Below are 27618 nucleotides of genomic sequence, written 5' to 3' on the forward strand. Positions count from 1 at the left end.
GATAGGCACTAAATATAACCCCAAGCAGACAACAATCACAGAGAGACACTAAATATAACCCCAAGCAGACACTAAATATAACCCCAAGCAGACAACAATCACAGATAGACACTAAATATAACCCCAAGCAGACAACAATCACAGATAGACACCTATGTGCAGCTGCATCACTCTGAGGTGCACAAAACATGATGGGACATACCAGAGCAACTCACCAGCTATTTTCTTAAGTGTCTGAAACCAAGTTACTCTGTAATGTATCTGAAGCCAAGTTACATTACAGAGTATCTTAGGTGTCTGAAGCCAAGTTACATTACAGAGTATCTTAGGTATCTGAAGTCAAGTTACTCTGTAATGTATCTTAGGTATCTGAAGTCAAGTTACTCTGTAATGTATCTTAGGTATCTGAAGTCAAGTTACTCTAATGTTACAGAGGCTTTTGTGTAACATGGAGGTTACTCTTATTATGTACATGTAGCATTAAGAAGCACTAGCATTAAGATGCACTAGCATTAAGATGCACTAGCATTAAGAAGCACTAGCATTAAGAAGCACTAGCATTAAGAAGCACTAGCATTAAGAAGCACTAGCATTAAGATGCACTAGCATTAAGAAGCACTAGCATTAAGAAGCACTAGCATTAAGATGCACTAGCATTAAGAAGCACTAGCATTAAGATGCACTAGCATTAAGAAGCACTAGCATTAAGATGCACTAGCATTAAGATGCACTAGCATTAAGATGCACTAGCATTAAGAAGCACTAGCATTAAGATGCACTAGCATTAAGAAGCACTAGCATTAAGATGCACTAGCATTAAGATGCACTAGCATTAAGAAGCACTAGCATTAAGATGCACTAGCATTAAGATGCACTAGCATTAAGATGCACTAGCATTAAGAAGAACTAGCATTAAGATGCACTAGCATTAAGAAGCACTAGCATTAAGAAGCACTAGCATTAAGAAGCACTAGCATTCAGATGCACTAGCATTCAGATGCACTAGCATTCAGATGCACTAGCATTCAGATGCACTAGCATTCAGATGCACTAGCATTCAGATGCACTAGCATTGAGGAGTGTTTTACAATGAGAAAAAGTAACACAAAAGTCTGTCTTACCCTGTTCATTGAACATAATTCATGTCAATCAATTAACTCCAATGAGAGAGAATGCTTTTTGGCCATTGTTGCCGTATTTTGTCCTTCAAGAAAAACGACACTGAACAAATGTAATAAGAGCTAATATATTTATCAACATGTGATATGACTCTGCGAATGTTTTCCCCTGTCCCTTCTCTCCTCTCAGTGGTTGGAAATGTCAGAAGTGTGAGATGAGAGAGAACCTGTGGCTGAACCTGACGGACGGAGCGGTGCTTTGTGGGAAGTGGTTCTTCGACGGTGCTGGAGGAAACGGCCACGCCCTGGACCACTACAAAGACACCAACTTCCCTCTGGCAGTCAAACTGGACAACATCACCGCAGATGGAGCAGGTCAGTACCCACTTCCTCTGGCAGTCAAACTGGACAACATCACCGCAGATGGAGAAGGTCAGTACCCACTTCCTCTGGCAGTCAAACTGGACAACATCACCACAGATGGAGCAGGTCAGTACCCACTTCCCTCTGGCAGTCAAACTGGACAACATCACCGCAGATGGAGCAGGTCAGTACCCACTTCCTCTGGCAGTCAAACTGGACAACATCACCGCAGATGGAGCAGGTCAGTACCCACTTCCTCTGGCAGTCAAACTGGACAACATCACCGCAGATGGAGCAGGTCAGTACCCACTTCCTCTGGCAGTCAAACTGGACAACATCACCGCAGATGGAGAAGGTCAGTACCCACTTCCTCTGGCAGTCAAACTGGACAACATCACCGCAGATGGAGCAGGTCAGTACCCACTTCCTCTGGCAGTCAAACTGGACAACATCACCGCAGATGGAGAAGGTCAGTACCCACTTCCTCTGGCAGTCAAACTGGACAACATCACCGCAGATGGAGAAGGTCAGTACCCACTTCCCTCTGGCAGTCAAACTGGACAACATCACCGCAGATGGAGCAGGTCAGTACCCACTTCCTCTGGCAGTCAAACTGGACAACATCACCGCAGATGGAGAAGGTCAGTACCCACTTCCCCTGGCAGTCAAACTGGACAACATCACCGCAGATGGAAAAGGTCAGTACCCACTTCCTCTGGCAGTCAAACTGGACATCAGAGCAGGTCAGTGACACATATTGGGCTTCCGTGCTTCTACACCTGCATTGCTTGCTGTTTGGGGTTTTAGGCAGGGTTTCTGTACAGCACTTTGTGACATCAGCTGATGTAAGAAGGGCTTTATAAGTACATTTGATTGATTGATTAATATTGGGGAAAACATGCAACAATACATTATAAATGCTGATGCATTCATCTAACACAATAACGCATCATATCTGGGTTCAACTTTTCCATTGGTAGAAGCATAGAGATCCTATTAAATTCATATTCTATCTATACAAGTAACAACCATCCTATTAATATGAAGAGGCCTTGGCCCTTGTTTTTTTGATGACCAGTAACAACTCCTGTTTCAGATATATATTCGTTTGATGAAGAAGAAGCAGTCCTGGACCCTCACATATCCGAACACTTGCAACACTTTGGAATAGACATGCTACAGATGCAGCAGGTATAAGTCTCGTCATCGTTGTAGGAAAGATTGAGAAGCTCTCCTTTTTTTGTCTGTACTCTACCTGTTTCATAATACGTAACATTTGTGATGTTCAGCACACTGTCAAACAGCTACTTCCATTTCACATAGATCAATGTAAGCCTAGAATAACATCAACCACGTCTAGATTAATGTGACCCCTTTATTTTGAACCTCTACTCCCTCATGTTGTTCTATTGGTTGAAATAGAATGGAACAGAAAATGGCCACCTCAACACAGACAACACAGAGAGCGTTCGGCCTCGGGTCAGCGAGTGGGAGGTGATCCAGGAGTCGGGCATGAAGCTGAAGGAGGTGTACGGCTCAGGTTTCACGGGCATCAAGAACTTGGGTAACAGCTGCTACCTGGGCACCACCATGCAGGTCCTTTTCAGCATCCCAGAGTTCCAGAGGGCGTGAGTATAACTAGCATATGGAAGGGGTGTGTGTGTGTGTGTGTGTGTGTGTGTGTGTGTGTGTGTGTGTGTGTGTGTGTGTGTGTGTGTGTGTGTGTGTGTGTGTGTGTGTGTGAGAGATATATAAAGAGAGGGGGGCCTCTAGAATAGACCAGAGTAAACATACAAAGTCAGGACACTGCGGGGGTCATGTTCAGCCCTCCTACAACAAGACGAATATAGATGCTGATGACGGAAAACTGACTCACTTGACCTAAAGGTGTTATTACGTGGTGATTGCACAACAATACCTACAGTACTGAGAACAGCAGGCTAATACGAGTGGATGACTGTAGTATTCAATCTCATATTTTCCCTCTTTTACAGTAGCACTGAGTGTACTGTCTGGCGTCTGTTTTTGAATCTCTAGGTATGTTGGAAATCTACAGAGGATCTATGACTACTCACCTCTTGACCCCACCACGGATTTCAGCACACAAATGTGAGTCAATACACAGTTTGCATAATGTTGCTTATCATCAGTACAGCGTTTTGACCAGGGATCTGGCCCGGGGAGGCTGAGTAAATTATAATGGACCTATACATTTTCGAATAACTGCCCTTCTTCTAGCCCGCAAGTTGCCTTTGGCGAACTAAAAAAAATCTGCGTGGCCCTCCCACTGAATTTTGAAATCCCGATGTGGCCCTCGAGACAAAATGATCCCCTGGTCTTGTCTCACACCTCCAAACATCTGGCCGGTTCACATAATTGCTGACTTGCCGTTAAAAGCCCCTCTATGCCAACTCTAATATTTTCTAGCTACACTGTATATACACAAGTATGTGGACATAACTTCAAATTAGTTCATTCGGCTATTTCAGCCACACCTGTTGCTGACAGGTGTATAAAATTGAGCGCACAGCCATGCAATCTCCATAAACGGACATTGGCAGTTGAATGGCCTTAATGAATAGCTCAGTGACGTGGCACCTTCATAGGATGCCACCTCCAACATGTCAGTTTGTCAAATGTCTGCCCTGCAAGAGCTGCCCCGGTCAACTGTATGCGCTGTTTATTGTGTAGTGGAAACATCTAGGAGCAACATCGGCTCAGCCGCGAAGTAGTATACCACACAAGCTCACAGAACGGGAACGGGAACGCTGAGTGCTGAAACTCATTGCATGTAAAAATCGAACTGTTCGTCGGGAGCTTTATGAAATGTGTTTCCATGGCCGAGAAGCCACACACAAGCCTCCTAAGATCACCATGCACAATGCCAAGCGTCGGCTGGAGTGGTGTAATGCTGGGCGCCATTTTCCTCTGGTGCAGTGGACACGTGTTCTCTGGAGTGATACTGTAAATCATGCTTCACCATCTGGCAGTCCGACGGACGAATCTGGGTTTGGCGGATGCCAGGAGAAGCCCACCTGCCCCAATGCATATTGCCAACTGTAAAGTTTGGTGGATGAGGAATAATGGTATTTTTGGGGTGTTTCATGGTTCAGGCTAGGTCCCTTAGTTCCAGTGAAGGGAAGTCTTAATGCTACAGCGTTAACATGATCGTGTTAATGACCTTCACCATGTTAATCTGATGCAGATCGTCTCATAAATCAGGAAGTTGTTTACCACTGGTGTTGCCCAATCGATTTTGTTCTTAGCAGCTGTTAGTAGTTAGAGTAGCCGTTACACTGCAAGCATGTGTAATATAGGTAATGTGTGTTTTGGTTGGTCAATCATTTCATTGCTTTCCTTTTGTGTGTGTTGATGGTGGAGACGGTATTGGCAAAGAGCTTTTGTTCTTAGCCAAGTTTTGACAGCTATTACAATGCTTTCTAGTGTATTAGGACAGGTATGCTATTACAATGCTTTCTTGTGTATTAGGACAGGCACCATGGGTTAGCCAAGTTTGTCACTAGTTATATTGGTGTCTTTTTGTTTTTGTTTGTCCTCCAGGGCTAAACTGGGCCACGGACTTCTCTCAGGCCTGTACTCCAAACCACCAATGAAATCCGAGCTCATTGAACAGGTGATGAGAGAAGAATACAAGGTATTAGACTGGGCATGTCCAGCTCCTTATCTGGGAAAAATGACAAACGGGCAACTTGGGAGATCAGAGCGTTTTTGTGTTGCCAGATAAGCAGGGGAAAGAGCTGTACTGTTCTTCTCCATTCATTATTCAGCTGCTAGATTTTCATCTAGTAATGCCAGTGTAATATAATGAGGAGTCTGCATTCAGGTTAGGGCCAGGTTTGGACACACCCAGACATCTGCGTGGAACACCGTTGCCTGGAGAATGGGGAAGGGAGGGGTGGGGAGGGGAGGGGACTTGTAGAAATATGTATTCTCTGTGGCAATATTCATTGGTGCTCATATTTTGAGTACCTTGTAGTTTTGACATTTAAAGGGGTGTGTTGCATGTCTTCAATATCATAACCCAATATCTTTCCCAAATTATTTTTGGGTTGTAACTCTTAGCTGTATAACTACTTCCATTAACGTGGACATTGTATTTTCTATTTATAGTATAAACTGAAGCTAACGTTTTGAGATTAGCTTGTCTTAGATGCCCCATACATGCTGCAATAACAACCCAATTGTGTTACAAAGTATTGTCTATTCAGGTAGCAAATGTAGTGCCATTTTGGCATTTTTCACTGCATAGATATCTAGCTGCTGCATATCAACTTGTCTTGCATGAGCAGTGTGAATTGTTGCTAATCCAATCTGACCAATACAGTCCTGAATCCTGAAGTATTTAGTATACAGATTACAGACATACAGGGACTACACTACAGCACCAACTGTTGTGCGATGTATGATTCATCTAACACTGCCATGTAAAGACCCTCTGGATTTCCTGCAGATTGCATGTTTGTTTAGTGGGGAAAGGATCTTGAGGGTTACTGCCAGTATGCATGTTTGTTTAGTGGGGAAAGGATCTTGAGAGTTACTGCCAGTATGCATGTTTGTTTTGTAGGGAAAGGATCTTGAGAGTTACTGCCAGTATGCATGTTTGTTTTGTGGGGAAAGGATCTTGAGAGTTACTGCCAGTATGCTTCATTGTGCCCAGTGCTTCATTATGCACTGTGGCTGTAGAGCTGTCAGTGGGTTTAGGTACAGCACCGATTAGACATTACACTGTTGTCACCGCTCTCATAACCACAGAAATAGACAAGTTGTACTTGGTTTCTCATTGCAGCACCAGTCGAAGGGCATCTCTCCCAAGATGTTCAAAGCCATGGTCAGCAAGGGCCACCCCGAGTTCTCCTCCAACAGACAGCAAGACGCACACGAGTTCTTCCTGCACCTCATCAACCTGGTCGAGGTGTGTATGTGTGTATGGCTTCATATCCATAAGTAGTAGTGAGTTAAACTACTCGAAAGGCATGTAGTGGTGTATACAGTATACCATTGTTGCAGAGGTACAGCAATTGGCAAACAAATTCACTGGTGTTCAACAAAAGGCTCATAACCGTCAATTGTATCAATCAGCACTGGCTTTTCAGTTTGTGCAGATTATACAGAGTGTACTGGCTTTTCAGTTTGTGCAGATTATACAGAGTGTATTGGCTTTTTAGTTAGTACAGAATCTGCACTACAAATTATACAGAGTGTACTGGCTTTTCAGTTTGTATAGAATATACTGTGTTCTTGTTTTTCAGTTTATACAGAGTTTATTTGAACATTTATTTCAATAATGACAATGGCCAAAGTAAACCTGCTTTCATGAAATGGCTACTGCAAAGCATTTTCCTGACCATATCGATGCGCCTCTGACTCTTGTCACGCATGGTCAATCTGGGGTCTTGGGGGAGGGGTGGAGGCACGGGACGATGTCCCCTCGGCCCGGCAGACACACTTGTGCTCTGAAGTGACTTTCTTAACCAGGTTACATTTAGATCTATCTATCTATCTATCTATCTATCTATCTATCTATCTATCTATCTATCTATCTATCTATCTATCTATCTATCTATCTATCTATCTATCTCTCTATCTCTCTCTCTCTCTCTCTCTCTCTCTCTCTCTCTCTCTCTCTCTCTCTCTCTCTCTCTCTCTCTCTCTCTCTCTCTCTCTCTCTCTCTCTCTCTCTCTCTCTCTCTCTCTCTCTCTCTCTCTCTCTCTCTCTCTCTCTCTCTCTCTCTCAATTCAATTCAATTCAATTCAATTCAATTCAATGGCTTTATTGGCATGGGAAACATGTGTTAACATTGCCAAAGCAAGTGAGGTAGACAACATACAAAGTGAATATATAAAGTGAAAAACAACAAAAATTAACAGTAAACATTACACATACAGAAGTTTCAAAACAGTAAAGACATTACAAATGTCATATTATATATATATACAGTGTTCTAACAATGTACAAATGGCTAAAGGACACAAGATAAAATAAATAAGCATAAATATGGGTTGTGTTTACAATGGTGTTTGTTCTTCACTGGTTGCCCTTTTCTCATGGCAACAGGTCACAAATCTTGCTGCTGTGATGGCACACTGTGGAATTTCACCCAGTAGATATGGGAGTTTTTCAAAATTGGATTTGTTTTCGAATTCTTTGTGGATCTGTGTAATCTGAGGGAAATATGTCTCTCTAATATGGTCATACATTGGGCAGGAGGTTAGGAAGTGCAGCTCAGTTTCCACCTCATTTTGTGGGCAGTGAGCACATAGCCTGTCTTCTCTTGAGAGCCATGTCTGCCTACGGCGGCCTTTCTCAATAGCAAGGCTATGCTCACTGAGTCTGTACATAGTCAAGGCTTTCCTTAATTTTGGGTCAGTCACAGTGGTCAGGTATTCTGCCGCTGTGTACTCTCTGTGTAGGGCCAAATAGCATTCTAGTTTGCTCTGTTTTTTTGTTAATTCTTTCCAATGTGTTAAGTAGTTATCTTTTTGTTTTCTCATGATTTGGTTGGGTCTAATTGTGCTGCTGTCCTGGGGCTCTGTAGTGTGTGTTTGTGTTTGTGAACAGAGCCCCAGGACCAGCTTGCTTAGGGGACTCTTCTCCAGGTTCATCTCTCTGTAGGTGATGGCTTTGTTATGGAAGGTTTGTGAATCGCTTCCTTTTAGGTGGTTGTAGAATTTAACAGCTCTTTTCTGGATTTTGATAATTAGTGGGTATCGGCCTAATTCTGCTCTGCATGCATTATTTGGTGTTCTACGTTGTACACGGAGGATATTTTTGCAGAATTCTGCGTGCAGAGTCTCAATTTGGTGTTTGTCCCATTTTGTGAAGTCTTGGTTGGTGAGCGGACCCCAGACCTCACAACCATAAAGGGCAATGGGCTCTATGACTGATTCAAGTATTTTTAGCCAAATCCTAATTGGTATGTTGAAATTTATGTTTCTTTTGATGGCATAGAATGCCCTTCTTGCCTTGTCTCTCAGATCGTTCACAGCTTTGTGGAAGTTACCTGTGGTGCTGATGTTTAGGCCAAGGTATGTATAGTTTTTTTGTGTGCTCTAGGGCAACAGTGTCTAGATGGAATTTCTATTTGTGGTCCTGGTGACTGGACCTTTTTTGGAACACCATTATTTTGGTCTTACTGAGATTTACTGTCAGGGCCCAGGTCTGACAGAATCTGTGCATAAGATCTAGGTGCTGCTGTAGGCCCTCCTTGGTTGGTGACAGAAGCACCAGATCATCAGCAAACAGCAGACATTTGACTTCGGATTCTAGCAGGGGGAGGCCGGGTGCTGCAGACTTTTCTAGTGCCCTCGCCAATTCGTTGATATATATGTTGAAGAGGGTGGGGCTTAAGCTGCATCCCTGTCTAACCCCACGACCCTGTGTGAAGAAATGTGTGTGTTTTTTGCCAATTTTAACCGCACACTTGTTGTTTGTGTACATGGATTTTATAATGTCGTATGTTTTACCCCCAACACCACTTTCCATCAGTTTGTATAGCAGACCCTCATGCCAGATTGAGTCGAAGGCTTTTTTGAAATCAACAAAGCATGAGAAGACTTTGCCTTTGTTTTGGTTTGTTTGATTGTCAATTAGGGTGTGCAGGGTGAATACATGGTCTGTTGTACGGTAATTTGGTAAAAAGCCAATTTGACATTTGCTCAGTACATTGTTTTCATTGAGGAAATGTACGAGTCTGCTGTCTCTCTCTCTCTCTCTCTCTCTCTCTCTCTCTCTCTCTCTCTCAGGCCTGATAATGCTTCCTATTTTGCTTGTTGTCCACACTTATACTTGAAACCTGCCACTTTCTCTGCTCTTGTCCTTGACGCAAAAAAAACAATTGTTCCAAAATCATTTTACTAGACTTACTATGTATCGTTTATGTTTTAGTCATTTGTGGTGATGTTCTGAATAAGAGATTTTTTTTTTAAACATGGAGCAGGTTGGTAATGTAAAGTAAGATGCTAAACAGGAGCTAACAAGCCTAATTCATGTTAATGTAAGTAAAAAAAATCAACAGTTTTCTCTCAGCTTCAGAACACCTTTTACGATCAGACATTTCTTCCATGAATGTTAATAGAGTTGTATTATCTGTGGTGATATTCAGCTGTTCTTAACCTGCGTGGAGGAACTGAGTCGGTTGGACAGAGATGGGCGCACCCGAGTGGCGCAGCGGTCTAAGGCACTACATCTCAGTTCAAGAGGCGTCATTACAGTCCCTGGTTTGATTCCAGGCTGTTTCACAACCGGCCGTGATTGGGAGTCCCATAGGGCGGCGCACAATTGGCCCAGCATCGTACGGGTTTGGCCCGGGGTAGGCCGTCGTTGTAAATAAGGATTAGTTCTTAACTGACTTGCCTAGTTAAATAAAGGTTACATTTAAAAACATGTAATAAAAAATAGGCAGTCTTACAGTAGCCTTCCATCAGCATGTTTAGCCCTGGGTCTGCCTGCCAGACAGCCGGCTGGAATACTTCAATGGTGTTTGGGAGTAAAATTATAACCTGAGTATTTCTGTAACTTCTTAGAATAGAAAAGCTGCTGCTGTGACACCCAATACGAGTCAAATGGTTTAATTCAAGACCCATTGCCCCATGAGTCCTCAAATTAACACAACAAACACATTTTAGTCCCCAGTAAACAGCTGCGTACCTCTTTCTGTTTCAGTTTGATATGTTTCCCTCTGTCTTTCTTCAGGAGTTTTAACTGTATGTAATTGTACAGTAATCTGTACACCAGTATTTCCACTTGCACATCTATCACTCCAGTGTTCATTTGCTAAATTGTAACTTCGTTACTATGGCCTATTTATTGCCTTACCTCCTTACTTCGTTTGGACACATTGTATACAGATTTTTCTATTGTGTTATTGACTGTACGTTTGTTTATCCCCATGTGTATCCCCTCTGTTGTTTTTGTCGCACTGCTTTGCTTCATCTTTGCCAGGTCGCAGTTGTAAATGAGAACTTGTTCTCAACTGGCCTACCTGGTTAAATAAAGATGAAATATAAGAAAGACATCTTGGCATGGTTCCTCTTGTGATAATTGAGGAGTGTATAAGTTGATGCATATTGTTACTGTTTAAACATACATGCAAATGAATGAAAGTCCCAATATTCTCCTGATGGAAACAGTTACATTTCCAAACCCTTTTTTAACTGCATAGATTGATATCCAGTATATTCTCTCTTTCCTTCCTTCCCCTTGCTCTCTCTCTCCTTCCTCACCCTCGCTCACTCTCTCCCTCCTTCCACGCTCTCTCCCTCCTTCCTTGCTCTCTCCCTCCTTCCTCGCTCTCTCCCTCCTTCCTCGCTCTCTCTCCTTCCTCGCTCTCTCCCTCCTTCCTCGCTCTCTCCCTCCTTCCTGGCTCTCTCTCTCCTTCCTCTCGCTCGCTCGCTTGCTCTCTCTCCTTCCTCTCTCCAGAGAAACAGTGCTGGCTCAGAGAACCCCAGTGATGTCTTCCGCTACCTGGTGGAGGAGCGTGTGCAGTGCTGCCAGACGCAGAAGGTGTGCTACAACCAGAAGGTGGACTACCTGATGCAGCTCCCGGCCCCCATGGAGGCCGCCTCCAACAGAGGTAAGGTCCCACCGGCAGCTGGCCCGGCCCCATGAGAACCAGCAGGGCTGCTTGCTCCCCCCCACGGCCCTCCTCTTCAAATGGCATGGAGGATCGATATCTCGGAATGCAAAAGTGGGGTGGGTGTTTGTGTTTTTAAATGCTCAATACTGCGTAGTATAGATTCTTACACATAACTGATACCTCACTGTTGGGGAAACAAAGACATTTCAAGATGTTCTATATAAAAATTGAATTTTATTTGTCACATGCGCCGAATACAACAGGTGTAGTAGACCTTACCGTGAAATGCTTACTTACAAGCCCTTAAATCTTTTTTTCAATTCTTGCCTAAAATGACACCCAAATCTAACTGCCTGTGGGTCAGGATCTGAAGCAAGGAAATGCATAATCTTCATACCATTTGAAAGGAAACACTTTGAAGTTTTTGGAAATGTGAAATTCATGTAGAGGAATATAACGCATTTGATCTGGTAAAAGATAATACAAAGAAAAAAACGTTCTTTTTTCTCATCATTGAAATGCACAATTTAATCTAGGCACAATTTAGATGTTGGCCACTAGATGGCAGCAGTGTATGTGCAAAGTTTTAGACTGATCCAATGAACCATTGTATTTCTTTTGTCGCAAAGCAGTGCGACAAAAACAACAGAGGGGATACACATGGGGATAAACAAACGTACAGTCAATAACACAATAGAAAAATCTGTATACAATGTGTCCAAACATAGACTGCCCAAATGTGCCTAATTGGTTTATTAATACATTTTCAAGTTGATAATTGTGCACTCTCCTCAAACAATAGCACATTATTCTTTCACTGTAATACCTACTGTAAATTGGACAGTGCAGTTAGATTAACAAGAATTTAAGCTTTCTGCACATATCAGATATGACTATGTCCTGTGAATAGTTTTTGTTACTTTCAACCTTATGCTAATCACATTAGCCTTCGTTAGCTCAACCGTCCTGCAGGGGACACACAAATCCTGTAGAGGTTTTAACCAACAATGTAGTTCAAGAAATAGAGTTAAGAAAATATTTACTAAATAAACGAAAGTTAAATTTTTTTAATAAAAAATAACACAATAAAATAACAATAACAAGGCTATATACTGGGGGTACCGGAACCGAGTCATTGTGTGGGGGTACAGGTTAGTCTAGGTAATTTGTACAGGTAGGGGTGAAGTGACTATGCATAGATAATAAACGGTGAGTAGCAGCAGTGTAAAAACAAAGGTAACAATGTAAATAGTCCGGGTGGCCATTTTATTAATTGTTCAGCAGTCTTATGGCTTGGGGGTAGAAGCTGTTAAGGAGTCTTTTGGTCCTAGACTACAATCACCAAACTCCAATCACCTGAGTCTGTCGACAACAACAGCATTTCAGTAGAGTGTGTTAAATAGCTTTGTGTTTGTGTGACAGAGGAGCTGATAGCGTATGAGGCCAAGCGAAGAGAGGCAGAGGAGAACATGAGAGCCCCTCCAGAGCCTGTGAGGGCCCGGATCCCCTTCACAGCGTGCCTGCAGGCCTTCACAGAGCCAGAGAACGTCCCCGACTTCTGGAGCTCAGCACTGCAGGCCAAGTCAGCTGGAGTCAAGTAAGCAAAGGTCCTGGTCTATGGCCTTGAAGAAAGGTCAATGCCACACACTATTGAACATTCCCTCAGTTTCAGCAGTGTGTGGGGATATTTCTTTCATGCCTTTGCTTTTTGTACCCTGCACCTGCAAATTATTTTGCGCTGTAAAACGCAGACAATTACATTGATAGAAGCCACAATCTATCTGCAATATTAAAGCTGACATATTGGTACATAGTATGTAAACTAGGGGGACATTTTTACCATTTAAAGTTTTTAATCTTGTAAATTTGTGAAAGATATTTCTTCTTAAAAATATTTTTCTTTACTATTCTCTTCTTTCCAGGACTTCCCGTTTCGCCTCCTTCCCAGAGTATCTGGTAGTGCAGATTAAGAAATTCACATTTGGGGTTGACTGGGTTCCAAAGAAATTAGGTGAGTAAGAGAACTTGATGTCTCTCCACAAATGGTTTGTCTTGTCTGCATCCAAGATTTTCACTAGTACCAAGAGGATGCTGATTTATGTTTGAAATTTTGTGTCTACCCGCATTGTAAAATTATATTAAGTTATTTTATGGTTTTTCATTGAAGGCCTAGAATACACTCTCTCCTTGTAGCCTATTATTAAGTAAGTTCTGTGGATCCCCAGCAGAGGTCGCTGTCACACAGTGTTTCTCTGAGGTCCACTGAGGACACAGACAAGACAGTCTGGATCCAAACTGAACTGAAGACTGATTTCATTAAGTAAAACAGAACTATTTAGTTTGGATCCAGGCTAGAAGACGATGCATTGCCCTGAGAAAAAACGGTTATCTAAGCTCTTGCTCTACCTGCTAGGTAAAGTCCCCCCTTATCTCAGCTCGCTGGTCACCATAGCATTTCCCACCTGTAGCACACGCTCCAGCAGGTATATCTCTCTAATCACCCCCAAAACCAATTCTTTCTTTGGCCGCCTCTCCTTCCAGTTCTCTGCTGCCAATGACTCTCTGAAACTGGAAACACTTATCTCCCTCACTAGCTTTAAGCACCAACTGTCAGAGCAGCTCACAGATTACTGCACCTGTACATAGCCCACCTATAATTTAGCCCAAACAACTACCTCTTTCCCAACTGTATTTAATTTATTTATTTATTTAGCTCCTTTGCACCCCATTATTTTTATTCCTACTTTGCACATTCTTCCACTGCAAATCTACCATTCCAGTGTTTTACTTGCTATATTGTATTTACTTTGCCATCATGGCCTTTTTTGCCTTTACCTCCCTTCTCACCTCATTTGCTCACATTGTATATAGACTTGTTTATACTGCATTATTGACTGTATGTTTGTTTTTACTCCATGTGTAACTCTGTGTCGTTTTATCTGTCGAACTGCTTTGCTTTATCTTGGCCAGGTCGCAATTGTAAATGAAAACTTGTTCTCAACTTGCCTACCTGGTTAAATAAAGGTGTTCTCAACTTGCCTACCTGGTTAAATAAAGGTTAAATAAATAAATAAATAAAACCTGTGTTTTTTTAAAGTACTCCCAAATTAAAATGCAAAGGATTGAAGAAGGTTAACTATTTATAAGCAGGAGGTTACTCTTGCATCGTGCCATTGACAATTGAGACCTGTTTTTCATCTGGTTTTCATCTTAGTCGACTGAAGTATTAAACAAGTCTGGTTTCTTTGAAATTCGTGGCTCTTGATCTTGTGATGTTTCCATGTGTTTCATATGAAGCTGAGCGCCTTGGTGCAGGGCTACCTGGACAGTACAGATGGAATATGCCTTGAACACCTACCCATTGTTCTCTGATACTGATACACTACATCTTGTGTTTGGTACTGTGGCTCTAGTGGTGAACATGAAAGCTATCCGTTTGGTTCTGTGTAATACGCTGGAATCTTCATGCCCAAGTCTTCTCCAGACTGGTTTTCTCCTCTTCCAGTCCATTCTGTAGTAGAATCTCTGTGTTGCATTTATATGGACACACAACCAAAAAAAACGTTTTGCAACAGAGAACTAAAATGAGCATTGATTATTGGACAAATTCCGGTAGTCCCTCCCTGTTTGTTCATTTGGTGCCTTATGAACACATCCTAGTTGTTTGACCTCTGACCTACTGTTGTTCCACAGATCTATCCATAGACGTACCAGACTTCCTGGACCTGTCTCGACTCCGGGGCACAGGGCTGCAGGCAGGAGAGGAAGAGCTCCCTGACCTCACCCCCCCCATCGTCCTGCCTGAAGACACCAGAGGTAAGGATCACTTTCAGGTGTGCCGGGTGGAAGCAGGCCTTGACTTTCTGACCAATGGTCTTGGTCCTAAAGGAAAGCTGGTGTTTGGGGCAAGCTAAATCTGTCACACGTTGTCATCTGTCTAACCAGCCACTTGGGGTCCTGGGATGTTAACTATCCATTTTCCCCTCCTCTCTTCCCCCTAAATGTGAGACTCTTTGTAGTTGATGTGCTCAGTATGCCCGTCTACTCTCTTTGTGATCTTTATCTCCATTCTTCCTTCAGAGTCGGTTGTTTTGGATGGATTTAGCAACAGTGCACTGTTAATATTTTAGCAGGTACCAGGCACATTATGTGCTGTACAGTCCAAAACCCCAAAACACTTGAAATGTGCTCCAGGCAAGCAATAAAAATAACTCTGTAGTGCTCTGTTGATGCAATGGCTGTCTTGTTGAAGATACCTCAACCTTGTTGAGAATCTCTTAAGCTGAAAGTCCCCGACATCAGGCTCTAGAATTACTTAGAAAAATATCTATATGTTTACATGCCTTATTTTATTGATTTCCCACCGTTTTATAAGTCAGAAGACAGCCATCCAGACCTTGCTAGGACCTTGTAAACATCCTCTGTCGAATAAACTTGTATATTTCCTCCCTCTGGTGGTCAGTTGCATCATTACATCCATTTATATCACTTCACTGCAATGTTACGTCAAATGGGCGTTCATTATAAAAACATCTATCCAGCTTGAACGCTTTACGACACAGACATGGCAAAGCAATTGCTGAATTTGTCTCGAGCAGGCAGATGTAAATACACAACGTTCATAGCTCTACGATGAAAGAATCTGACCTACACACTTCCTTAAACCTAAAATAACTAAGACATTTTGTGTGGTAGTCAAAACATTTTGTTTTACGTCGGAGGCAGACACATTGCATATGCTCAGAACGACAAAATGGAGCCCTTTTACTTTCTCACAGCCTTTCTCACCTTGTCTACAGGACGGCACCCTGTTGATTTAGACGTTCACAAATGTAACAGATTCTGACCACTAATGTCATGATATGTTTGGGAAAGTAATAAAGAAGGTGAAATATCTTGGGTAGATGTTCCTAAAACAGATTTTAACTATATATGGACATAGTTATAAAGAATGGAAAAGCTTATTCATTAACAATGTTTTTTAAATGTCTTTATCATAACATCATATTTGTATACATTTTATTATACTTTTATTGTGTACTAGATCATATGGGTTAAAAAGTTGTTTTCTCAGACATAAAGGATTCCAGGTGAAAGCCAAAGGTCATAGCTTTCTGGAGTGGTTACACTAATTGCATTAATAAAATATTGCCCTCTTGCTAGATGGATGACTTAAAACTGTCAGCTCAATTGATTTTAAACTGTGATTCAGGCTTTAAAAGTTAAAACTCTTTTATTTCAACAGACGAGTATAACCAAATTAATGTCTTCTCCCTACCTAAAGTGTTGCTTTTTGGGGGTAATACCCAATGGAGTGATTTTTGAAAACTTTCATATGAGATCTCGTCTTATGGACTGTTGCTGAAAACTGAACAAAGCAGTTGGAGATTTGTTTTCTTGACTATCTTATATCCTATCTTTGAGGGAGGTGTCCAACCGTCCTACCTACATAATGCAAATAGTGATTCACAATGTTGTTTATAAGGTTTTTGGGGATTTATGTAGCCTTTATCAGAGCAGCTTCAAAAATCATATATTAAACACCAGCCCATGTCCCTGGACCTGTATCAATAGATATTCATTACGTTTCTGTCTCGGGACAACGCCTAAAGGCTTCTGATTGATTTGCAAGTTTCTTTTTTAAAATCTTGTAATGCATCATTTCCCATCAATTAGTTTCACGCATTGATTTACCATACAGTACATCAGTTTTTAATAGAGGAAAAAAAACAGTACAAATAAGTTTACCGCCTTTGAGCTATAATAGTCAATACTTGTTTTCAGTGGCATAACATTTGTTATTAAAACTCAAGTGTGACCTGAATTGTAAGGACGCTGTTTAGGTCCATATTACCACATATTGAGAGAATTCATCTATTAGCTTTGATGCTGTGTACTACACTGTTGGATTTAGATAGTCAAAAATACATATTTATGTTGTACCTTGAAAATAATCACTTCTTCACTTTACTTTTCAGATGACTCAATGAACTCCTCAGATTGTAAGTATTCCATCATACCCTTGTGTGTGTGTGTATATATATATATATATATGGTATCTAACCCAAAGCAAAGATTTACAACTAGGGAACAACTGTTATTCTGAGTTCTGCAGTAATGACGATATAAGGGAACAACTGCTATTCTGAGTTCTGCAGTAATGACGATATAAGGGAACAACTGCTATTCTGAGTTCTGCAGTAATGACGATATAAGGGAACAACTGCTATTCTGAGTTCTGCAGTAATTACGATATAAGGGAACAACTGCTATTCTGAGTTCTGCAGTAATGACGATATAAGGGAACAACTGCTATTCTGAGTTCTGCAGTAATGACGATATAAGGGAACAACTGCTATTCTGAGTTCTGCAGTAATGACGATATAAGGGAACAACTGCTATTCTGAGTTCTGCAGTAATGACGATATAAGGGAACAACTGCTATTCTGAGTTCTGCAGTAATGACGATATAAGGGAACAACTGCTATTCTGAGTTCTGCAGTAATGACGATATAAGGGAACAACTGCTATTCTGAGTTCTGCAGTAAGGACGATATAAGGGAACAACTGCTATTCTGAGTTCTGCAGTAAGGACGATATAAGGGAACAACTGCTATTCTGAGTTCTGCAGTAATGATGATATAAGGGAACAACTGCTATTCTGAGTTCTGCAGTAATGACGATATAAGGGAACAACTGCTATTCTGAGTTCTGCAGTAATGACGATATAAGGGAACAACTGCTATTCTGAGTTCTGCAGTAATGACGATATAAGGGAACAACTGCTATTCTGAGTTCTGCAGTAATGACGATATAAGGGAACAACTGCTATTCTGAGTTCTGCAGTAATGACGATATAAGGGAACAACTGTTATTCTGAGTTCTGCAGTAATGACGATATAAGGGAACAACTGCTATTCTGAGTTCTGCAGTAATGACAATATACAGTGCCTTGCGAAAGTATTCGGCCCCCTTGAACTTTGCGACCTTTTGCCACATTTCAGGCTTCAAACATAAAGATATAAAACTGTATTTTTTTGTGAAGAATCAACAACAAGTGGGACACAATCATGAAGTGGAACGACATTTATTGGATATTTCAAACTTTTTTAACAAACAAAAACTGAAAAATTGGGCGTGCAAAATTATTCAGCCCCTTTACTTTCAGTGCAGCAAACTCTCTCCAGAAGTTCAGTGAGGATCTCTGAATGATCCAATGTTGACCTAAATGACTAATGATGATAAATACAATCCACCTGTGTGTAATCAAGTCTCCGTATAAATGCACCTGCACTGTGATAGTCTCAGAGGTCCGTTAAAAGCGCAGAGAGACTCATGAAGAACAAGGAACACACCAGGCAGGTCCGAGATACTGTTGTGAAGAAGTTTAAAGCCGGATTTGGATACAAAAAGATTTCCCAGGCTTTAAACATCCCAAGGAGCACTGTGCAAGCGATAATATTGAAATGGAAGGAGTATCAGACCACTGCAAATCTAGCAAGACCTGGCCGTCCCTCCAAACTTTCAGCTCATACAAGGAGAAGACTGATCAGAGATGCAGCCAAGAGGCCCATGATCACTCTGGATGAACTGCAGAGATCTACAGCAGAGGTGGGAGACTCTGTCCATAGGACAACAATCAGTCGTATATTGCACAAATCTGGCCTTTATGGAAGAGTGGCAAGAAGAAAGACATTTCTTAAAGATATCCATAAAAAGTGTAGTTTAAAGTTTGCCACAAGCCACCTGGGAGACACACCAAACATGTGGAAGAAGGTGCTCTGGTCAGATGAAACCAAAATTGAACTTTTTGGCAACAATGCAAAACGTTATGTTTGGCGTAAAAGCAACACAGCTCATCACCCTGACCACACCATCCCCACTGTCAAACATGGTGGTGGCAGCATCATGGTTTGGGCCTGCTTTTCTTCAGCAGGGACAGGGAAGATGGTTAAAATTGATGGGAAGATGGATGGAGCCAAATACAGGACCATTCTGGAAGAAAACCTGATGGAGTCTGCAAAAGACCTGAGACTGGGACGGAGATTTGTCTTCCAACAAGACAATGATCCAAAACATAAAGCAAAATCTACAATGGAATGGTTCAAAAATAAACATATCCAGGTGTTAGAATGGCCAAGTCAAAGTCCAGACCTGAATCCAATCGAGAATCTGTGGAAAGAACTGAAAACTGCTGTTCACAAATGCTCTCCATCCAACCTCACTGAGCTCCAGCTGTTTTGCAAGGAGGAATGGGAAAAAATGTCAGTCTCTCGATGTGCAAAACTGATAGAGACATACCCCAAGCGACTTACAGCTGTAATCGCAGCAAAAGGTGGCGCTACAAAGTATTAACTTAAGGGGGCTGAATAATTTTGCACACCCAATTTTTCAGTTTTAGATTTTTTTTAAAGTTTGAAATATCCAATAAATGTCCCACTTGTTGTTGATTCTTCACAAAAAAATACAGTTTTATATCTTTATGTTTGAAGCCTGAAATGTGGCAAAAGGTCGCAAAGTTCAAGGGGGCCGAATACTTTCGCAAGTCACTGTAAGCCTGACGACGCAAACCCAACAGCTGATGCAACCTCCTCGTAACTTGCCTACTTTAAATACAACTTTTTTTTGTGGGGCAGGTTGTTTGTTGTTAGGGAGTTTTTGATTCGTAAGCTCTGGCTAAGATAGTGGTTGCTTTTTGCTTGTTCTCAGCCCCAGATATAGACGAGTCGGCGGCGATGCAGCTGGCGGAGATGGGCTTCCCTCTGGAGGCCTGTCGGAAGGCCGTTTACTACACAGGGAACATGGGCCCTGAAATGGCCTTCAACTGGATCATAGCCCACATGGAGGAGCCTGGTAAGAGCTAGGAGACCATCACACATAGACAGATCGTACCACATGGATGTTAATCTAGCCCGATTCCCCCAGCCTCTTCTGGGTATGGTGGGCGTGTGCAGTGCACGCACTGAAACATCACTGAAATGACATGTGTGTCAGAGCAGGAGACAGACCAGTGTGTGTGTGTGTGTGTGTGTGTGTGTGTGTGTGTGTGTGTCAGTGGTCCTTTGTGGCTGAGTTGTCAGGGCATACTTTGTCACCCTGATGCTCTGGCTCCTTAAAGGCTAATATCGTTGTATAATTCTCCATGGGTAATTCATAACTACATGCTGTAACTCTCTATTTGTTGCTTATACAAACAATGTAAAGAGATTGTTTTAATGTCCAATACTAAAGCGCTCAGGTAATCGTATTCTGCTTAAAATTAAGATGAATAGGTCACAAGACAAAAGGACACACGTTTTGGAAACTTGACATAGACAGTTGGAAGAGAAGAAATGTCAATTTTATTCCTAGCAGGCGCAACAGTAATGAAAGCTGTGGTGATAGTTGTTTACCAACACACTCCTCGAGCTGTTTGACCTATCACAACTCTCACTTCCTTTACTTCCTTGTTTAGCATGGAGAGATATTATTGGATGAACTATCCGTTATTAGAAGTAACAAAAGCGACAAAACGCCAACATGGCCGTCCATTCTCATTCTTGTCCATTACTACTCTGCCAGGTATACTTACTGTTGATCATGAAAGCATATTTTAGGATATTTTAGGATTTGTTGTTTTAAACCTGTGAGGTGTTAAAGGGGAGGTTAACCTTTGATTTCGGGGGAGAAAACAGACAGAGATTAAAAATGTAATCTAATCTCCATAATAATAATTGACATAATCACCACTGGACCAAAAGGTTTTCCTCCCGCGTCTGGTCCTGTGTGCATAAAGAATGCTTATTTACCTAACATTTTGTTTTGAAGTGGGTTGAAAAAATATATATATATATATATTTTTAAAGTTATCCATGACTTAAATTCCTATTTTCATATTTACTTTCTAATGACACTTTTGTGTGAATAGTTTGTCCCTTCCTCATTACATTACACCAGTTCCCAGAAAGCTGTCAAAAGATGACTAAATAGTTCCCTCCAGATTTGTATGATGGGGTAAATTACTATTCCTGCGACTAGTTAGGTTTCCCCACCTAGGTGGGAATGGAGCATTACCATGGGCCTGTCGCAGCAACAACAGCCTTTCTCACATAAACGACACCTTATTAGCACTCTTCTTTTCGTGAAATGACACTGTTTAAGTAAATAACAAGTTATCCTTTGGGAAACAAGGGGTTACCTTCAGACAGAAAAACAACATTCCGTGTTTGTTTTTTCAGGCTTCATTACGTGTGTGTGTGTGTGTGTGTGTGTGTGTGTGTGTGTGTGTGTGTGTGTGTGTGTGTGTGTGTGTGTGCGTAGCTGTGTCCATTTGTTTGTTTAAGTTCTGCTAATTGACATGCTTCTGTTTTGAAGAATTTCTTAAGAAAAAATGCTTTCCACAGGAACATGCCAGAGACATATTTACAAGTCACGATGATTTTCCTTCAAAATATAATAAATATTGAGTGTGTTTATGCATGCACAGTACACGTGTGGGAATGTACACGTGTTAGTGGGTTTGTTTTAATAACGGTCTATTTATATGTATGCGGTTGCGAGCACACAGTCAACTTGCACAGGTGTGTGATAACTATGTAAATTAATTGGGCCCTCAACTGGTTCAAACTAGGGTATAACATGTTTATAAGAGAACTGACGTCTCGCAAAGACAGGGTTGTATTGTAACTTTTTAAAGCTGCCACCTGTTGTTTTTTTCTTTCTTTCTTCTCCTTCCTAAATCTTTAACTGTTTTAGTCTTAAATCCTTAACTGCTCGTGTCGAATTTCTTTTAAATATGCATGAGTCACCAGCCAGCCTGATATGCTGCATTATGATGACCTCAGTATTAATGTTCTCCGAGATTTACTGGGACAGTCGTTTTCTGACTGTAAACTCTCCTCCTCCATCTGTCTTGTTCTGTTATAATCATTATCAACAGTCCTTTTAACTGATCGACCAGGGTGCTCTTCCTGATTTGGCCTTTGTTTGAATAGGCGATTACTTATTAGGATCAAAGATGATCTATAGATGGAAGGTCGGCGGAAGGAGACGAGGTCAGGTGGGACCATTCTAGCCAATGAGAGGTCAGATGAGCCTGTGAACAACAGACACACCTATGATATGTAGTCGTTTTAAAATAAAGTTGCAGAAATGCCACGTAAGTCCACTTTTATACAAGTTTATTCGTAAAACATCCTAACCATTGCGAAACCTATATTCAAAGAAAAATAAGCCTGACCTACCAAATTAGCAATGACCAATTCTTTTAACCAAATCCGACACTCATTATTGAACCCTCTCTCTCTCTCTCTCTCTCTCTGTCTTCTTCTCCAGACTTTGCTGAGCCCCTGGCCCTTCCTTCCTTCATGGAGCCAGGCCCCTCCATGGCCAGCCTGGGCCTGACAGCCACCCCCCTGGACAACCAGCCTCCGGAGGAGAGCATTGCCATCCTCACATCCATGGGCTTCCCCCGCCGCCACACAGTCCAGGCCCTCAAAGCCACGGTCAGTGACTCTCTTTCTTCTCCTGCTGCTCACACACTCACTCTGGTGAAAACCACACAAACATATTGTCCTGTCCCAGGATGCGTTCAGTAGGCAGTAGTGCTTCGGTCGTTTTTAATGAATCTTGTTCAAATGTGAGTTGGCATAATGTAGAGGTATGTATTGTATTCAGGAGTATGGACAATAAACAGGATCAAAATATGTAAATAATTGAAAGGGAGGGCTTTATCATGTTTTAGGTAGTTTCATTTCCCAAACATTGTTTAACCAATATATTCTATTTCTCCGTCTGATCTTGGGCTTGCTATTTCTGTTTTAGACACATCATGGCCAGAAATAGTGCCATTGATATGCTGCAGGAATGACGGGGAGTTGCTTTCTATAGTACCGAACCGTGCTGGAGTCAGGAGAACCTGAGAATCCTGCTCCCTGAGCTATAAACAACTTGACTGGCCAGCTTGTTGGCTGATATTTAGCCATTTTAATAACCCCTTCATGTTCTTGGTGGCTCCGAGATCCCTGTTCTACATTCTGTTTACAAATAGAGCAATGAGTCTAGCTATGCGCTTTCATCTTTTCAGTTCTATGAGTCAGATCGGGTATATATAGCACAGTCATTTTGATGCGTTTGCTTGTGTGTTCCTTAAATGTACCTTTTTCATTTAAGCCAGGAAACAACTAATTAATTAAATTACGTTATGAGTTGTATATCACCACAATATATATATATATATATATATATATATATACCAGTAGAATTCCATTATAGTGGTTCTGTTTCTTTTTGTCACCTGCCCTGTCAGCATTAAAACAGACCCCCTGATTTCCTTGTTTACCGTCCCTAACACCCCTAAACCCCTTGCCTTCCAGACTTTTCTCATAAAAAAGCCCAGGGTCCTCGTGAGTGGAGTAGGGCTGTGAAACAGCAGAGGGTCTTCTAACAATATCCTATCATAATATCCGAGTGAGCAGGCAGGAAGTGTTCGACCTCACTGACCTGTCTGTCTGCCTGTCTGGGCATGGCCAGTAAGAGCAGGCAGCATCAGATCACCCCCCCCCCCCCTCTATTCTGGATTAAAGGCTGAGGCTAATTAAGGGAATTGACCATACATGGAGAATGAGAATGAAAGCGGTGTTGGATTATTTATTTTGATGTTACCAATCTTGTTACATTTTGGTTTTGTAACTGTCACTCCTGTTACATACTGGTGAAGCATGCCAGTCAATCCTGTTACATACTGGTGAAGCATGCCAGTCACTCCTGTTACATACTGGTGAAGCATGCCAGTCAATCCTGTTACATACTGGTGAAGCATGCCAGTCAATCCTGTTACATACTGGTGAAGCATGCCAGTCAATCCTGTTACATACTGGTGAAGCATGCCGGTCACTCCTGTTACATACTGGTGAAGCATGCCAGTCAATCCTGTTACATACTGGTGAAGCATGCCAGTCAATCCTGTTACATACTGGTGAAGCATGCCAGTCAATCCTGTTACATACTGGTGAAGCATGCCAGTCACTCCTGTTACATACTGGTGAAGCATGCCAGTCACTCCTGTTACATACTGGTGAAGCATGCCAGTCACTCCTGTTACATACTGGTGAAGCATGCCTGTTACATACTGGTGAAGCATTCCAGTCAATCATGTTACATACTGGTGAAGCATGCCAGTCAATCCTGTTACATACTGGTGAAGCATGCCAGTCAATCATGTTACATACTGGTGAAGCATGCCGGTCACTCCTGTTACATACTGGTGAAGCATGCCAGTCAATCATGTTACATACTGGTGAAGCATGCCAGTCACTCCTGTTACATACTGGTGAAGCATGCCAGTCACTCCTGTTACATACTGGTGAAGCATGCCAGTCAATCCTGTTACATACTGGTGAAGCATGCCAGTCAATCCTGTTACATGCTGGTGAAGCATGCCAGTCAATCATGTTACATGCTGGTGAAGCATGCCAGTCAATCCTGTTACATGCTGGTGAAGCATGCCAGTCACTCCTGTTACATACTGGTGAAGCATGCCAGTCACTCCTGTTACATACTGGTGAAGCATGCCAGCCAGTCCTGTTACATACTGGTGAAGCATGCCAGTCACTCCTGTTACATACTGGTGAAGCATGCCAGTAAATCCTGTTACATACTGGTGAAGCATGCCTGTTACATACTGGTGAAGCATTCCAGTCAATCATGTTACATACTGGTGAAGCATGCCAGTCAATCCTGTTACATACTGGTGAAGCATGCCAGTCAATCATGTTACATACTGGTGAAGCATGCCAGTCACTCCTGTTACATACTGGTGAAGCATGCCAGTCAATCATGTTACATACTGGTGAAGCATGCCAGTCACTCCTGTTACATACTGGTGAAGCATGCCAGTCACTCCTGTTACATACTGGTGAGCATGCCAGTCAATCCTGTTAAATACTGGTGAAGCATGCCAGTCAATCCTGTTGCATACTGGTGAAGCATGCCAGTCACTCCTGTTACATACTGGTGAAGCATGCCCATCAATCCTGTTACATACTGGTGAAGTATGCCAGTCACTCCTGTTACATACTGGTGAAGCATGTCAGTCACTCCTGTTACATACTGGTGAAGCATGCCAGTCAATCCTGTTAAATACTGGTGAAGCATGCCAGTCAATCCTGTTGCATACTGGTGAAGCATGCCAGTCACTCCTGTTACATACTGGTGAAGCATGCCAGTCACAATTGTCCATCTTCTGAGAGTTTGAGAGAAGATTGAGGGGAGACAGGAAAACATACTCTACTGTATGTCCATAACACAAGGCCACTGATTATCAGATACAGTAATGAAAATGGTAATTACATGACAATTTAGCATACACTCTTTTATAAAAATTTTTTTACACCTAAACAAACCTAAAATGGTTCTTTGGCTGTCCCCATAGGAGAACCCTTTGAATAACCCTGTTTGGTTACAGGTAGAAATCTTGTGATTCCAGGAAGAACCCGTTTGAGTTCCATGTAGAACCCTTTACACAGAGGGTTCTACCTGGAACCAAACAGGGTTCTCCTATGAGGCTAGTCGAAGAACACTTTTGGAAACCTTTTTTTTTGTACCAATTATGACCTTTTCTTTGAAACAAGCAAGTTGGTTGTCATTTGTATTGAATTGTTTACCAATGCCAGAAAGTACTACTTATTACCAGTTAACACCAGCTGAAATAGGTCTGTGAAATAACATTTGTTGTTTCAGAACAACAACTTGGAGAGGGCTCTGGACTGGATCTTCACCCACCCGGAGAGGGAGGAGGAGGAGGAGGAGCCTAGTGACGACCTTTTGGACATGTCTGACATCATGGAGCCCAACGACAACACCTTCTCCAACGCAAACACGAACAGCCACTCCACGCTGTCCCCAGACCAGGATGCCTCGGGCCCCAGGATCAAAGACGGACCCGGACGTGAGTGACTCTGCATGACCTCTGACCTCATACACTGATCTAAGATCAGCCCCACCCTCCGCAGTTCTGTCCATAACCATTATGAGCACAATGACAAAAGGAGAAGAGTTCCACACATAGAGATGTGTCAGATGGAGCTGGATCTAAAATATATGTAGCTGCTTTGAATACAAAGTGAATGTTCTCTCACTGCTTGCTGAACAAAATCAGCCTTTCCCTAATTGTGAAGGGCTAATCTTTCACTTCCATTCTAACACCATTCTATAAAAGGAAGGTATGCGCACTGTTCTTTCATCACATTTTGGGTTTACGATTTGAAATAAACTGAACATGTAAATTCATAGCATGTTTGAGGAGACTCATGCTATGCAGGGTCTCAGCATTTTTTATTTTGAATTCACAAATAGAAATCATGGACCACAGTCTCTCCAACTACCATCTGCATGCTTGTCAAGGTAAGAAAGACATCCTCAGGTGAGGATTAAACACATCCCATAACACTAGAGATAGGATCAGGTGAGGATTAAACACATCCCATAACACTAGAGATAAGATCAGGTGAGGATTAAACACATCCCATAACACTAGAGATAGGATCAGGTGAGGATTAAACACATCCCATAACACTAGAGATAAGATCAGGTGAGGATTAAACACATCCCATAACACTAGAGATAAGATCAGGTGAGGATTAAACACATCCCATAACACTAGAGATAGGATCAGGTGAGGATTAAACACATCCCATAACACTAGAGATAGGATCAGGTGAGGATTAAACACATCCCATAACACTAGAGATAAGATCAGGTGAGGATTAAACACATCCCATAACACTAGAGATCGGATCAGGTGAGGATTAAACACATCCCATAATACTAGAGATAGGATCAGGTGAGGATTAAACACATCCCATAACACTAGAGATAAGATCAGGTGAGGATTAAACACATCCCATAACACTAGAGATAGGATCAGGTGAGGATTAAACAGATCCCATAACACTAGAGATAGGATCAGATAATTCCTGAAAATGATAGTTGTGTTTTATGAGTCAGTTTTACAAGCTACTCCTTATGGCTATACTGTAGGCAAAATGCGTCTGTTCTGTTGACAAGGGAGTTGTAGTTGATTGATTTGACTTCCTGTTTTACAGGTTACGAGCTTTTTGCTTTCATCAGCCACATGGGAGCGTCCACTATGTCTGGTCGTTATGTATGTCATATCAAGAAGGAAGGAAGGTAAGTCCGTCACAGTTTACATACTCTCCATTGATCTCTGCTAGATGATTTTAAACCACAATCTCTTTCACAATGAAGGATTTCAAATGAGTGATTTAAACAGACTGTTTTCCCGAACTAGTCCTTTGCGACCACCAGCCGTTTGCAATGCACATCATATTTGATCTATTACAACACTAGCACTCCTGATTCAACTAATCAAGGGCATGATCATTAGTTGACGAGTTGAATCACGTTTGCTATATTTGGAGTCAATCAAGTATTATCTTTGCTTTTGACCAGTGATCCTCACAGACCAGATTGGGAAACGCTGTCCTAAGAGACTGGTTAGATCATTTTGTAATCAGTAATCTACAATATGGCATGTAGAAATC

General features: G+C 41.9%; 1 protein-coding gene across 4 annotated transcripts in view; it reads left to right on the forward strand.

Moving 5' to 3' along the window:
- usp13 (ubiquitin specific peptidase 13) overlaps positions 1–27618 on the forward strand; it is a 43226-nt gene that overhangs the window by 11070 nt on the left and 4538 nt on the right. For 2 of the 4 annotated variants that reach the window (XM_031822370.1, XM_031822371.1), the window contains exons 6-21: positions 1309–1493; positions 2578–2672; positions 2904–3109; positions 3519–3590; positions 5043–5136; positions 6289–6414; positions 10921–11074; positions 12500–12674; positions 13000–13088; positions 14771–14893; positions 17056–17079; positions 19787–19930; positions 22391–22560; positions 25796–26003; positions 26411–26458; positions 27160–27244. In XM_031822370.1, coding sequence (XP_031678230.1) covers positions 1309–1493; positions 2578–2672; positions 2904–3109; positions 3519–3590; positions 5043–5136; positions 6289–6414; positions 10921–11074; positions 12500–12674; positions 13000–13088; positions 14771–14893; positions 17056–17079; positions 19787–19930; positions 22391–22560; positions 25796–26003; positions 26411–26458; positions 27160–27244 — 1998 coding nt within the window. Of the gene's footprint in view, positions 1–1308; positions 1494–1583; positions 2066–2577; positions 2673–2903; positions 3110–3518; positions 3591–5042; positions 5137–6288; positions 6415–10920; positions 11075–12499; positions 12675–12999; positions 13089–14770; positions 14894–17055; positions 17080–19786; positions 19931–22390; positions 22561–25795; positions 26004–26410; positions 26459–27159; positions 27245–27618 lie in introns of those variants that run through there. The other 2 variants (XM_031822372.1, XM_020480175.2) reach the window with 2 other exon arrangements.

The sequence above is a fragment of the Oncorhynchus kisutch genome, linkage group LG4 (genome assembly GCF_002021735.2).
Source record: "Oncorhynchus kisutch isolate 150728-3 linkage group LG4, Okis_V2, whole genome shotgun sequence".
Taxonomy (NCBI): domain Eukaryota; kingdom Metazoa; phylum Chordata; class Actinopteri; order Salmoniformes; family Salmonidae; genus Oncorhynchus; species Oncorhynchus kisutch.